The 16047-nt window shown below is 43.8% G+C and overlaps 1 protein-coding gene across 4 annotated transcripts in view; it reads right to left on the reverse strand.

Moving 5' to 3' along the window:
• SPRYD3 (SPRY domain containing 3) overlaps window positions 1-16047 on the reverse strand; it is a 51817-nt gene that overhangs the window by 14620 nt on the left and 21150 nt on the right. For all 4 annotated transcript variants that reach the window (XM_083356197.1, XM_083356200.1, XM_083356198.1 and 1 more), the window contains exon 7: window positions 5074-5223. In XM_083356197.1, coding sequence (XP_083212323.1) covers window positions 5074-5223 — 150 coding nt within the window. The remainder of the gene's footprint in view (window positions 1-5073; window positions 5224-16047) is intronic.

A 16047-nucleotide genomic window follows, 5' to 3' on the forward strand; every position in this document is an offset into this window, starting at 1 on the left:
CCTAAGAAACCCCAAGGACATAATTGGGTTAGAAAACCAAGGAGTATACGAAATCCCATGCACCACCTGCCCCACCACATACATCGGACAGACCAACAGAAGAATAAGTGCACGCATTGAAGAGCACAAAAACTCACTCAGAAAGGGAGAACAAACTTCATCCCTGGTCCAACACTTTGAAGCCACGGGACATGAAATTGATTTTAAAAAAACCAAAACTATCACCAAAATTGAACATTTTAACAACAGAATAATCAGAGAAGCCATTGAGATAGAAAAACGCCCCCACAGCATGAATACACGAGATGATACCTCTCGTCTACCAGCCATTTGGAAACCCGCCTTGATTGACAGACGAGGCCCAACCACCAAGAATGATACCAGACCCAAACTCATGATAACATCACATGACATCACCACCACACAACCATTCAAAAAGCAAATCCGAACCCACAACGATAAAGACACACAACTACAAAACAGAAACCTAACTACAGCTGCAACATCAGCCACTTTAAACCCCTCCAAACCACACAATAAGCAAACTGACACCCACTATAAAAACATGGCACCACCACAAACACGAAGCCGAACAAAAGCAGCACAACTCACCAGCTCAGTTCTGGAGCTGGCAGTTGAGACCAGCCCATCCACTCAGAACACCCCCCCACCCAATCAGAACACACCCACCATTCAAAACACACTCCCACCCAATCAGAACACACTTGGCCCCCTACCCAATCAGAGCACACCTCCACAGAACACACCCCCTCTGGCAGTTTAAAAAAGAGGAACTAACAGCCACATGCTTCTCCCAGAAGAAGGAAGCTAAAGCTTGATGATGACGGATGAGACTCCGTCGAAACGTTGCGCCCACACCTTTAGTTCTACGCGGGGAAAAACCCGAAAAACCAAGGATCCACATATATATATATATATATATATATATATATATATATATATATATATATATATATATATATATATATATATATATATATATATATATATATATACATACACGCCCCTGGTTTAAACCATAAGCAGTGGCAGAAGGAAAGGGAGGGGAGCCTTCCTAGGAACTGCTAAAACTCTCACATGGGAGATCAAGCAATATTTTCTGAATTTTCCCAGAGCTTAGCATCTACAAGACACCGCTGCTCAGGTTAGGCTAGCTAAAGGAGCAACGGAAAAATATGGCAGGATTAAGAAAAACCAACTATTTGGGGGGGGGAATTAACATAGTCTTTATTTCTAGGTGCCACACCTCCTTCCTTTAATTTAAACATTATTTGTTACTATCTTGTTCATCTAACTCATTTCTGGAATCTTGGTTGATACAAAAAAGGAGAGTTTTTACAGTCAAGGGTTAAGCCTTCCACAGCTCGGGCCGCACACCCTGGCCCAGAGACGAAAGTCCTTGCTCAGCTGAGGATGGACTTTATACTGGTTTGTCTCTTTGGTAGTTTTAGGGCTAGCTTTAGAGATCTCTGAAAGCAGAATCATGGCAACTGGACTTATTTTCTTGCTGGTTTGAGACATTTCACCACTCAACCCAGCAGCTTCTTCAGTCTGAGCATGTTGGTTAGAGAAATCTGAGTAAGCAGAGAGTCGTTGGGATGTACCAACTAGCATAGATGATGCTGCCCTGTACATATTCCTACCAAACCTCAGGGTTTCTTCCCAGAGTGTGTGGCAATATTATCACCTACTCAGATTTTCCTAACCAACATGCAAAATATGAAAGCATATACGTAGAAGCCGTATTTGACCATCACGAGCCGCTGACTATTGTTGACTGGATCTGGGGAGAGTTACAGTCAAGCATAGCAAGAAAGCATCTGGCAGGGGGAGAGAAAATTCTGTTGCTTTGTACCCACAAAAGTCAACATGCAAGCATTCTTAAAGAAAGTAGCAAATGGCTATTTATATATTGCTGCCATTACAATTAGCACAGAAGTGTTATCAAACAAGGCCCTGACTTTTCCTTTCCCCAGAAGAGATTGCGTGCATTGGTCTGATTTGTAGCTATTACACTACTACACTAGTACTATTACTACACTCATCTCCTGTAGTCTCCAAGGCAAAATGCAGGTGGTTAATTTTAAAGCCAGGATGGCTTAAACAACCCATCTCCACAGAAATCAATTGCACTGTATCCACACTGGATGAACCTCATACCCTATTTCTCCACATCTTGGCTCTCTTAAAACAAGGGTGGAGAATCTAGTCCTCTGAACATTTCCTGACTACAATTCCTATCAATATCAATGGCCACGCTGGCTGGAACCGATGGGAATTTGAGCACAACGACCTTCATCCATTCTGTCTCAAGCTGTGGAGTGGCAACAGTTGGAAGCAGACAAATATGTAAATGGTCACACAGATTTTTTTTTTTTAATGGGATGACTTAGATTTTTTCATTTTGTGTCAGGACACACTAACATGCCATGAAAATGAGTCCAGATATTGTCATATTTCATTCACAGAAAGAAGAGGGGATCTGGTGTTCTTGTATGATTTACTTGTCTGGTCTCACAAATTCTACTTAATTTCTGAATTTCCAGCACCATTTTCTTACAACATTCAATTTTAATCATACACTGAAGCAAAACTTTCAGTTTGTCCTATCAGAATTTTATCTAGAATAGATCACTTATCTAGCTCACATTCATATAGTCACCCTGGCCACAAAACAGAAGTGGTTGGCAGTCTTCTTTGAGAATGTTCAATTTCCCCAATCTAATCTAAAATGCCAACAAATCTGCTACTCAAGAACAGTACTAACCAAATTCAATTCTCTCACTGGATGTTAAGCCTGACTTGCAGGCTTCCTTCATTACTATCTAAGTCAAAACTTTTTGCATACTCTTCTTCTGCTTTCTTTTCCTCGTGATGGCTAAGACTCACTATGGCTGCTCCTGGTTTCCTTACAAACTGAAGCAGGATCCCCCAAAGTCAGATCCTGGTTATATCCAGGCTCCCTTGCCTGCCCTTCATCCTGCCCTTACGTACGCACAGAGATACACCAGATGTAGAAATGCCAGATCATTTCAGGGCAAGTTATTCTCCGGTGAATCAAGAACTCAAGGGAGAGTGAAAGGATGTTGATCCAGTTCTTTCCTTTTTGGATCTCCCATGACTGCTGAGATTGGCTGGTTGTAGCAAGAGGAGGAGGGAAGGAGCTGGCTCAGTCTCAAAGGCCACATGAATCGAGGCCATGCATAGAAGCAAACAACAGAACCAGATGGCTGCACCGGACAAGAAAGGAAGAGGGACAGGCGCCAATCCAGCCCCAATATGCATTGCAGCCTGGTTCTAATTTATTTATTGGAATTTGCCCGTAACGAGCCTAACTTGGCCAATCCAAAGCAGAAGATGCTGTGCAGGACAAAGAGGCATCCATGGGTTGATCGATGACGGTGCAGACCTTTATTTGCTAAGGGTTATCCTGATCTTTGCAGCTGTCATATTTTTGCTCTGATGAAAGTCTGAAGGAAGCGGAAGAGCGGCAGCTAACTCAAGGCCTCAGTTTGGCAGGCAGAACTTTGTAGGTGAGCATAACCAAGTCAAGAGGAAAGAAACTGACTTCCTGCCGACAGAGCTGCAACGTCGAACACCCTCCGTGGCTCACTTTTAAAAACCACAATAAGGCCTACATAGGACAGACGGCACATTTGGAATGTCTTCCCTCGTTGAATTGCATTTCATTAATCGGGGTGTCAAGTTGAAGTTGAGTTTTGAAACCATCTCTCCTTCCACCTGCCTATCCCCATCCCCCATCTTTGAGCTGAAAGGGGCCAGTTAGACCCGTGAGTTCAACCCTTGTCGGGAGAAGGGATCGATCCGAATGAAAGCATCCTCGAGAGACGAACATCCACAGCCTCTGCTTGAAAGTATCCAGGGAAGGAGAGCCAACCACCTCTCTAAGGAACTCATTGGGGTTCAAGGGGAAATTAAAGGAAATTTGAGGTGCCAGTCCTGAAGAAACAAAGGGAGGGGATTTTAGCTTTCCACTGTCATTTCGCAGGACACGCTGGCAAGAGTTGAAGGAGAGTTGTGGAAGAAACGGACGAACGAAAGAGAAGTTTGCACAAAAGGCAGCCCTTGGGGGAAATGGCCATGGCACAGCTTCATTGCAAAAGCTTCATCGCCGACCCAGAGTTACTAAAACTGGCAAAGTGCACGAAGAAAGGCCGAGGAGACTGCAACGGACCTCAGAGAGTGCTAGCTTAGAGAGGGATTTCATATTGGTGAACCCTGATTTCATATTATGACCAAGAATGAGTGGAGAAGAGCCGTCTTGCTGCAGCAGTTCTATGCAATGACAGGTCTTAAAAAGGCTTGTTCCAACTGCCCTCCAACAAGAGAAAACGCTACTTTCTCCATGACCCCATCACTGCTTTGTTTTAGGTCCATCCCATCCCTTATGAACACTAACAAGGAGACTCTGTGATATGGTTTCTGTTTGGCAGCTGGACCGTGCCGTGACTCATCATTTCACATGGAGACTTTTAAACATCTGCTGCCTGACTTGGCCTAACACTGAAGCCTCAAATGGATCAAATTAAACCCCAGCTTTAACCCCAGATTCTGAGATATTGCCAGCCATCTTCAGTTTTGCAAAGATATTTTAAAGAGCAAGGAATGCAAGCTATACCGAGAAACAAACTTAAGCCCTTTGTTAGCCCTTGCTTAGTTCTTCCCTACAGCAACTTTTGTGGGCAGCTGCGAACAATTTTGTCACCGACTGTAGGGTTTTGTAAACTGGATGCTGCTTCCCCAGAAGATGGCGAGGGAACCACGTGGGAAAGATCCCAACAAATCGTTTTGGCTTATGGTTGTGTCGGTGAGCCCTAAGGGAGTGTATCGCAAGGCAAAGAGGTCTTGAGCAGCTCCATGTTAAAGGGGACTTCTTACCTTCTCTCAATGCACAACACATATTCCTTCACACATACATAAAATTGTTCCCCCCAATTTGATGCCATGTTGGGACTGCACACCTGGGAACTCGAGTTAATGAGGGAACCTCTAAAGGCAGAACAGTCTCCATTTACGCTCCAGATTTTTTACCTTGCGGGCAAGGCCCAGAGCGATGTAGCACTTCTCTCCTGGATCCACAATCTCCACCTCAAAGTAGTGACTCCTGGTACTCAGAGGCTGCCGAGCTTGTGCAAGACCCACATCAATGATGCTCTTCCCTTTCCCTATATATTCCAAGAGCTGCAAAGAGAAGACAAGACAATAGCTGATCGCCCATCTGGCCTGACACTCCATCTTCTGAAGTCACCACAGGCAGCCATAATCCTATCAACATCCTCTGTGTTAATGATAGAGAATTTTGAAAGGTTGACAAGCAAGAGCAAACGGGGACTCCCCAAGGTAACTGAGAGAGCCATAGGGTAAGCATTCATTAGACTTGGTTGGCTGCATGGTAATTAAACAGTCCATATGCCTTACAAGGTGGAACAACAATCAGATCAAGAGTAACATGTGAAATCACAAACTAGAAAAATCCTATCTTTGCAAATATCGCATAACCACTTCCATGGATATGTAAGGCTGCTTTTCAACAAGATGGGAAATATTCCCCCAAACAACAACAACATTATTATTATTGTTGTTGTTGTTATTGTTATTATTGTTGTTATTATTATTTGCTTTTCCCATTTTGCGGTATTTTTGCATTTTGATTATGCTACAGACAACTAGGAGTCCAAGACATGCATCCACAAACTACTCTATCTTATTTGATAGAAACTTCCAAGCTAAAGGTTACAATAATTTGGAAGATCAGCAAATTTTGATCTCACTGCAACCCTGAAATGGTTACAAACATAAAACAATACAACTAAAAGAAGTGGATTTTCCAAAAATGGATATTGATTATAGGTGTTTTTCAAATAAACCATTAAACTATGTAACAGATTAGTAAACTACACTGCTGTCCAATGTATTATTAATTCTTGCTCCAATTTAATAATTTGCTGAGGCTATCCCTAGAATATATGCTGCCATCATTTTGATTTTATCATGCAACATCTTTACTTATACCGTGTTTCCCCGAAAACAAGACCCAACCGGAAAATAAGCCCTTACGTGATTTTTTTTCAGGACGCTCGTAAAATAGGTCCCCGCCCCCAAAATAAGCCCCAGTTAAGTTCGACATATTTCCCCGAAAAGAAGACCTAACCAGAAAATAAGCCCTGGGCCTAATGCATCTTTTGGAGTAAAAATTAATATAAGACCCGGTCTTATTTTGGGGGAAACACAGGTATGTCCATTCTGGTTTAAAAACTGTTGGCTTTATTTCTGAATTTAAGCAGCACAGGTAGTGCTCAGCTTATGACCGTTCATTTACCAATTGTTCGGGCTTATAACAATGCTGGAAAAAAGGGACGTATGACCAATCCCCACACTACTAACTGGTGCAGCATCCCCATTCACATGATGAAAGTTAGGGGCACTTGGCAACCGGCATGCATTTACAATGGTTGCAGCGCCCGGGGGGTGGGGGGTCACATGATCGCCATTTGCAATCTCCCCAGCTGGCTTCCGTCAAGCAAAGTCAACGGGGGAAGCGGGATTTACTGAACAATCCCGTGATTCACTTAAGCAACAGTAACACCTGCAAGTAAAAAGGTCAAAAAATCAGGGGCAATTCACTTAATAACCGACTCGCTTAGCAATGGAAGCTCCAGTCCCACTGTGGTTGCACATCAAGGTCCCCCTGTACTTTTTGTACCTGGCTTTCTTCCTCTTCCCTCTTGAGGAAGCCTTGTCTAGATGGACATTATAGATTTCATCAACCACAGAGCAATTTCCCCGCATACAAGTTTTAAAGAAATATTACTTGCGCCCATCCAGATAGGCAGCCTATCAGTGACAAGCCTTCAGCAATAACCACATCCGTGCTCTCAACAATATTCAGCATGCAAGAATATTCTTCTTCACTGATATCGCTTCAATGAAGTCTGCAAAAGGGCCGGACTCAGGTGTGTGTATAATTATAATAACTGGTGCGCCAGTTGCGACCCTATCTGGACCGGGATGCCTTGCGTACAGTCACTCATGCGCTCGTGACCTCTCGTCTGGACTACTGTAATGCTCTCTACATGGGGCTGCCCTTGAAGACCACTCGGAGGCTCCAACTGGTGCAGAATGCAGCCGCGCGAGTTGTGCTGGGAGTCTCCCGATACTCCCATGTTACACCTTTGCTCCGCGAGCTGCATTGGCTGCCGGTTGCCCTCCAGGTGAGATTCAAGGTGTTGGTAATGACTTACAAAGCCCTACATGGCATGGGTTCGGATTACCTACGGCAACGCCTGCGGCCGGCGTCCATCCAGTGCGCTCCCACAGAGAGGGCCTCCTCAGGGTGCCTCCGATCAAAGAATGTCGATTGGTGGCCCCCAGGGGGAGGGCGTTCTCTGTGGGCGCGCCAGACCTGTGGAACCGCTTACCGGTTGAGCTCCGGATGGCCCTCGACCTCAGCTCCTTCCGGCGCGATCTAAATACTTATCTATTCGAGCAATCTGACCTGGTTTGATGGGTTAGGGTTGGGGTTTTAATATGTCTTTTAATTACTGTTTTAAATCTGGGCATAATATTTAATTGTTTTTTAACTTTTGTATTTCGTTTTTATATTTATTGCCCTGTACACCACCCTGAGTCCTTTGGGAGAAGGGCGGTATAAAAATATAATAAATAAATAAATAAATACACACACATAAGATTCCACATAAGCACAGACTTAGGGTATTTCAGGGACCTTGTCTGCACAGAAGCCAACTTGCACATGATATGTGCAGAGGGACAGGCAGTCAATGTATGTGTGCCTCTAGAATGCAACATGTTCCACCTCTGCTCCTTGAACTGGTTGCCAGTTTACTCCTGGGTCCAATTCAAGGTTTTGAAGTTTAAAGCCCTTCGCGGCATGAGGCCAGATTATCTAAAGGACCACCTATCCCTGATTCCCATCAAATCCAGCAGAAGAGGTATGCTGCAGGTCCTGTCTGCACTGGAGCCACAAATGGCAGAAGCCAGGAGATGGGCCTTTTTTTGCCATAGTGCTCAGCTTATGGAACTTCATCCCCCCCTGAAGTGAGTAGGTTCCATCCTTGTTAATTTTCCAGAAGTCCCTCAAAACTTAATTTGGCCCTGAGGCCTGGCGGCCCCAAGATACCAGTGTTTAGATGGCTCTATTGTGTTTAATATTTGCTGTCCTCTCTTTGCATTTTAATCATATTTTTTTTCTAGCTATGTTAATTTTTATACTACTATTTATAGTTTATGTAGTTATGCAGTTTATACTGTTACATGGTTATTCTGTAGACAGTTACTCTGCTTTACATAGTAACATTTTGTGAGATAGATGGTTATATAAATTATCTATCTATCTATCTATCTATCTATCTATCTATCTATCTATCTATCTATCTATCTATCTACCTACCTACCTACCTACCAACCTACCTACAGTAGTGGCCAAAATTGTGGAAACCTTTTGAGAAAAGTATATTTTTGAGATTTGATGGCTAATAACACCAATTTTTTGGAGTAGTACCATAAAATTATATATCAATGGAAAGATAATTTAATCAAGAATGTAATAGTTTGTTCAATTATCCGTACTGTATTCTATGAAAAGTTATCGCCAAATAACCAGGAAAAGGAAGCACAACTTGCTTAGGTTGATATCAGGTAGCTTTCCTTCATCCGATTGTAGCCAATGAGCATGAGTGTTTAGAGAGCCAATCAGGTGTCATCTTGTTTTGGCAATGAGCCAATCAGATCACAGTAGGATTCAGTTACCGATGTCATGTACTGAAGCTGAGAGGAGGACATTTGTCAGTGTCTTATGTGATGGCTATCAAGTTGGTTGGGTTTTTTTTTTTTTTTTTCATTTAGTGAGCTTGTAAAATGTAATAAAATTAAAGTAATGGTGCAAAGAGTTCACTGGTCGCCCAGAAAGCGATCTAAAATAGTATTATTAAGTGAACAAGGCTACAGTTATAAAGAAATTAGAAGAAAAATTGGTGGAAACTTAACCAAAGGTGGCATTTCTAACTGTACACTTTTCCCAAAAAGTTTCCACAATTTTGGCCACTACTGTATCTATCTTTCTTTCTGTCGGCTCTCCTTTCAAATGTTGCACCTGTGATAGATAATGTCAATTAAACAATGTTTATAAAGGTGGAGTTCATTAGCAGTATTCATATAAGGAAGTGTCTCGTCACTGAACAGCTCGAAAGGGCTAAAAAGCCTCTGGTCCTGTTCAGATCCTGTTCCATGTGACTCACATCCAGTGGCAGTGAAGCAAAAATCCTATTTTGGTTTTTGCATTGCAAAATATCTTACATAGTTTTATACCAAGGATGCAGATAATTCTATGTAAACTAAGGAAGTTGAATAAATGTTCACAAACCTTTTGGTTTTGCATCATTTACTATGCTAACAATATAAGGAGCCAGCAGCTTTTTATGCATAAAAGCCTGTATCTTTAACAACTAGACCTTTCCCCCAGAGGCTTCTGATATCACAGACCCTAACCTAAATGTTATGCTATTTGAAACCAAACAGAAATGTTGACATCTCCATCCCCATAGTTTAAGAACATTGTACCCCAGGACAGCCAAGTTATATTGACACCGGAGGCAAACCATCCCACAAGTATCTTTTTTCTATGATGCTGGCAATCAAATGCAAGAACACATTAAATTCTAATTTGCTGGCCTTTTGTGACATCCAACACCAGTTCTGCCTAAGAACAGGGCTGCCAGTAATACATTCTAGAGATTTCTTGCATACTTTCCAGTCTATCTTTCGAGCCGCACTGGTTAGAAGCCTTCCGTTTTTAAAGAAAAGCAAAGGGATTGCAGGAAACATCGCCAAGAGGAGCCAGCATCGCACGCATTTCCTGGGAGAAAGTGAAACCAACCAGTCGCCTGTGCCCCGTCAGGTTGCCACGCTCACTCCCTAAATTAGGCCAGCAGAGCATCCGAGGATGAAGAGCTATCCAAAGGATGCATAATCTGACCCTCCGGTGCTCCTTTTTGAGCCTGTGTGCACGGAACACCTCTCATGAAACCCAGCCATATGCTGAACCAAACTTTCCTGGCTTCTGTAGCCGGGTGGAAAAAACGCAAACCGCTGACCCTTTCCACTGGCTCTCCAGGCTGCTGCAGAATTCCGAGAACTGCTCATCCATCTAAACAGAAAGCAAACATTTCAAACAGCTGGATGGGGGAAGCGGTTTGACAGAAGGGGCGAGCCACCTTGACGAGGATCTTCTCCCCTTGGAGGAAGAACAAGTGGCAAAGTAAAACGCTCTTGCCCACCTTTCAAATCAAACGGCTTTCATCGCAGTTAATGAGGCTTGTGGAAAGCTTTCCCGTTACTTTTTAACCAATTAAAATCATTTTACAGTAAGAAAAAAAACCCGAGCAGATGACAAAATCGGGATTGCACGAATGACAATTGAACGAGGAAGGGTAAGTAAGTGGCTGCCGGTTATTTGCCATCTGATGTGGCTGCCGATATTGAAATAACATCCTGGCGTGTTTGTTTGTTTTTCCCTTCAAAGTTTGAATAATTCCCGGCTCTTCAGAAGAGTCGTTTCTTCACCTCTTCCAGACAGTGACAATGCTTAATGACCGGTAGTAGCTAGTCATAACTATACCACTTTCTTAACTATACCACACTGCCTTGATGAGGGAGCCATGGTTAAGTTTCATGTTTCAACAGCACAGTCACTGGCACCAGCATTAGCAAAGGATCGCATGTGAAATTCACTCTCCAGTCTCGTTCTCCCCGGGATTTTTCCAGCTGTGCCTTCCGTGAACCCACATGTCCCACAATGCTCAACATATACTCCAAATGTTCCAAGTTAGGGAAGGCTGCGGCACAGATGGAATGCCAAGACACATGTGTGCCTTCCCCGGGGTCTCTTGCCCGCCTGGAGTTGCACAATTTCAACTTGGTAGGGCACATTCTAACATATTTAGATAAAAGCCTTGACTAGGAAGTAACCCCATTTTCTTCACCCTTTCCCTTCCTAGAGTCAGCAAAGGCTAGGAGTAAAATCTCCAGGGACTTCTTTATCTTTCCTCTCCCCCCCCCGCCCCCACTTCCTTTAATGGGAGAAATAAGGTGTTGTCCTTAAGGGTCATTTTTCATGTTTCGCTTAATACAGGTAGTCCTCAACGTACGAGCACAACTGAGCTGGTCAGAAGGTTGTAAAAGGGGATCATGTGACCCTGGGACACAGCAAAGGTCATAAATATGAACCAGTTGCCAAGCATCCGAATTTTAATCACATGATTAAGGGGGATGCTACAAAGATTGTAACTCTGAAAAAATGGTCATAGGTCATATTTTTCAGTGCTGTTGTAACTTTGAACGAACTTTAAACGAACTGTTGTAAGTCGAGGACTACCTGCTTAAGTTGAAGGGCCACAGAACTGCTTAGAGCAGAGGCGCCAGACTTTTAGGCACCAGGCACTGGTTCTGCGGGGAGGTTTTTCTGCAGACCGAAGGGGGCGTGGTTTCATGCGCGGACGGCATCCCAGGGGTGGGGCTCCACTTCTTTGCACGCCCCGTGGCTGGTCCCAGATTGAGTTTGGGGACCTCTAGCTTAGAGTCCCTCTGGGGATGGAAGAAAAACGAACACAGACTCGATTCCCCCAAATGTGACTGAAAGCTCCCCTGTGATTTTATTGGTGGGCTGAAAATATGCAGCTGCATGATATCTCACCCAGAATCAACCTGGATAGAATTAGAGTGATGTTGCAGTGTTCCTTTGGCTAGACAGAAAAGAGTAAGGTTAGGGTGAACTTGCTAAAGTTTTATGGTCAGCCCCACAGCAGGCTAACAGCATTGTTGTAATAGAGATAATTTGTAAAAGCTTTTTCTTCTTTCAAAAAGCACCTTAATCCCCTTTCAATGACAAGCCTTCTAATTCAGACGTCAAAAGCCAGGCAAGGCAGAATATATGAGCCAGCCTTCCCAGCCCCAATGTCTTATTTGTGCTACAAAGTTAAGATCCCAGGAAAACACACTTGCTCTAACTTGTCAGTGTGCCAAGCATATACAGTTTCTTAATATACAGTTTCTTAAACCGGAGAGAGGATTAAGTATTCCAAGAGTCTTGATTTTTTCTTAATAAAAGTTTCTAGCACTTATTGTTTTGAAGATAACATTTCAAAGCCTACCTCATGTCATGGAGCTGCTAACAGTTGAAGAAGTGCTCCAACACTGGAAGTTTTTAAGAAGAGATTTGTCCGAAATGGTATAGGGTTTCCTGCCTGAGCAGGGGGTTGGACTAGATGACCTCCAAGGTCCCTTCCAACATCATCATCATCATCATCATCATCATCATCATGATGATGATGATGATGATGATGATGATGATGATGTTCAACTGCATTGCCCTTTATGCTTTGCTCCTGATTACTAGAATCGGGATTGTACTGACAATGTGTGCAATGCTTAGTGGGTTTTTTTTCAGGAAACAAAATGTGCTAAAGTATCCGGATTTTTATTTATTTATTTTATTTTTTTATTTTAATTCCATTTATATCCCGCCCTTCTCCGAAGACTCAGGGCGGCTTACAAGCTTAGCAGTAGCCTTCATTCTATGTATATGCCTGCTTATTAGGGCTTTTCACACACACCCCAAGCGGCGTTATTACAAAGTCAGCTTAATTGCCCCCAATAATCTGGGTCCTCATTTTACCTACCTCGGAAGGATGGAAGGCTGAGTCAACCTTGAGCCTAGTGGGATGCGAACCTGCACTAATTGCAGGCAGCTGGTGTTACTTAAGGAGGCATTAGGCCACTGCTCCACCAAGGCATCACTGCTCACCAAGGATTGAGTTTTATTAACATTTCCCCCCCCCCCCGCTTCCACAAACAGCATCAAGTTCAGTGACTTGAAAATTGGCCCACTAAGCAGAACCTACCATGCACAATAAGTTGATGTTTAGGGGGGAAAAAACCCAGGTTTCTCTGTGTTTCCTTCCTTCGGAAAAACAACACATAACTCTTATTTTAACAGTACAAGGGTCTGTAGGGGAAAAAAAATATCATGCTAACCCCAGCAAATTCTTCATCTGCACATAGCAGACCCACCAGCATAAAACCTGGATAGGGCAGGAGCAGCCCAAAGACAACTGTGGTACCCATGCCAACAGCACAACAAACTAAATGAAAACTGAGGCTACAGTGAACATTTAATAGAGAAGGAAAGTGTCATGGGGGGGGGCTTAGTGATAAGGCAAAATGGTTGGGATATTACACTACTACGTGGCTAGGATTTGGAATTCTGGTGGGAACCTTGCGGGAAGTGTTAAGTTTTTCCCATTGAATTACATTACAATTAGCTTAGGCTTGACTTGCAGAGTCTGTACAGTACTGAGTCTCGACCACCTTACAAAAATGGTTTCTCAGTGTGTTCTTTATGAATGGAGCCAGTCTAGATCACACACCGAGCCTGCTGAGCTCCTGCAAGAGCAGGCAAATTCTGCCACCTCATCTGGGTCATCTTAAGCGTGTGTGTTTTGTCTTGCTGGTCGTACCAGAAGTCTTAATTTGAAGTTTGGTGACGGATCAGAAGGGGAAGGAAAAAAATTGCTCACCTTCCAATTCCGACAGCAGGGTGATTCTGGGAAAGGCGAGGGCTCCAGGCTATTATAATCCAGACATGCAAAATTCCAAGACACCCAGATTTGCAGAAACAGACAATCCCATCCAAGAGACGTGGGGCAAATCCAAGCCCACCTCCCACTCCAGACGTGTGCCGAAAACCCACACTCAGCCTTTGAAGAGCTGCCCTTTTCATAAACAAAATATTAAAATTGTCCGAGAGAAGAATTCAAGTTATGCATTTTATTTTTCCATCAGCCTGGTGGTGGAGGAGGAGGAGGGGGGGGGAGGAAGGAGAGAGCAGTCGTGGAGTTCACGTGGTTGAAACGTGCGTGGCTAGACGGGAGGACAGAATTGAAGGAAGAGAAAAAAAACCTCTAGCAATTCTGCTTCTCGACATCCTATAAAAACGTGCAGGACGTGGAGCCTCTAGATTAGCGGTCCCCAACCTAGATCCCGCGCAGGCGCAGTTTTCAGTAGGGTTCACATGCTTGCTGCTCACCTCCAGCTGTGTGGCCCAGTTCCTAACCGGCCATGGACCGCTGCTGGACCAGGGTCCAGGGGCTGGGGACCCCTGCTCGAGATCAGCCCTTCTCAACTTTAAAATGTATGGACTTCAGTTCCCAGAACACCCATGCTGGCTAAAAGAATTCTGGGAGTTGAAGTCCATGCATATTAAAGCTGCCGAGGTTCAGAAACAGTACACCAGATGTTGCTGGATTATATCTTTCAACCTCCCTCTCCAGAGGTCCAGCTAGCTGAGATTGTTAGAAGATCTGGCCCCAAACGTTCAGAACGACCAAAGACCCCCCCACCTCCTGCCTAAGGGACTGCTTCAAACAACGGCAAGAAGGGAGGGTTTCCCTACACCACTCCGGCCCTTATATGAATTGTGGCCATAACTAGCTCTAGATCAGGCGAAACAGGGCATGATTTTAATGTTGCGCTCAAAGCCCCAAAGGGACTTTTCCTTTCAGATCTGATTCTGGAATTCTTCCATGAGCCCACAGCAAACTTCTTTTAGGATATTAAATGTCAGGTTATGTGACCTTGTGGTGCAGCAAAATCCCACCTTGGGGAGTTTCTATGGAGGGTTGGTGGCGAGAGGCACTTCTCTTCAGGAACAAGTTGCCAAGCTTATCTACCTATCGCACTCCCACACCTACGCACTCTCTCTCACGCTCATTCCCATGTCTGTCCATCCTTTCTCAAAACAAAAGTCACAAGTTCACAGTGGACACGGCCTTTGCAAGATCTTGAAGTATACTGGGTGGGAATTTAGCCCATGTGAGTAAAATTACTTTAGGAGACAAAAAAAAAAAATGAAAAGAATTCACCAATATTCAAATGTGCATTGGAAAGGGATGTGCTATAATCGCACGAAAAGAGTAGAAACAAGAGGAAGACATTAAAAAGAGGGAGAAGTTTTGGAATCAGGGAAGGAGGCAGAGCGGAGCATTCGCCTCGTCCTGTGGGGTCATATAACATACGCAAGCTACGAGCACAATGAAGATACACAGAAAGGAAGTTTTGTTTTGGAACTGGAGATAAGAATTACCTTGCTGCAAACCTTAATCTAGTTGTGTTTTTTTTTCCCCTCTGAAAAGGGCCACGGCAGACAATACAAATAAACAGATTCTATCTATCTGAACTAAGAAAAGCATTGCCGGCTTCTCTGTGAAATCTGGTAAGTGAAATCTACCTATTCCTAATGAACGTGGTCATTTTATTCAAGCTTATCTTGGTTAATTGCGATGCTAGACGCAAAAATTGGTCTTCCAAGCCTGCCTCTCCTCTAACCCTTAGCCCAAACCTGCACCTCCGCCACTTCATATTAAGTTGCAAGCAGACCCACAACTATGGAAAAGAAAATTCCATCCAAAGAGCTTCTTGATGGAACTTCACTTTCAACTCTAGTTTACAAGGGGAAGTTTCCAGCAGACAAAGACAAGAACACGATGGCCAAGCAAGCAAGAGTCCAAGCCAAACAAGTGAACCTCTAAGATAAGCAGATGCAGGCCCCGCATTTTGTGCTGGTCATATGAGACCAATCCTCAGCCAACAGCAGCTGAAGGAACTTAAACCTGGTAGCATATTCCGGATTGAAGCCAAGCAGGGTGGCCAAGACAAATCTGTCCTTAATATACCCCAAGTCCAAGTCCAAGGTAGTCTGAACGAGACAGCAGACCCAATACCAAGCCAAGAGATAATTTGTTCAATTGATGTGTTGTTGAACTGGTTTTGGTAAAGAAATATGCAAAGCTCCGAGTTGCACGGATTTTAAACCAACTTTCCATAAGCATGGCCCTGATACTCTGAATCTCCACATGAGTGCTAAGGATCAGGGTAAATCAAGCAAGAAGCACAAACTGGTAGGTAGAACTCTCCCCCCCCCCACCCAGCAAT

The sequence above is a fragment of the Vipera ursinii genome (genome assembly GCF_947247035.1).
Source record: "Vipera ursinii genome assembly, chromosome: 2".
In the NCBI taxonomy this organism is placed as follows: Eukaryota; Metazoa; Chordata; class Lepidosauria; order Squamata; family Viperidae; genus Vipera; species Vipera ursinii.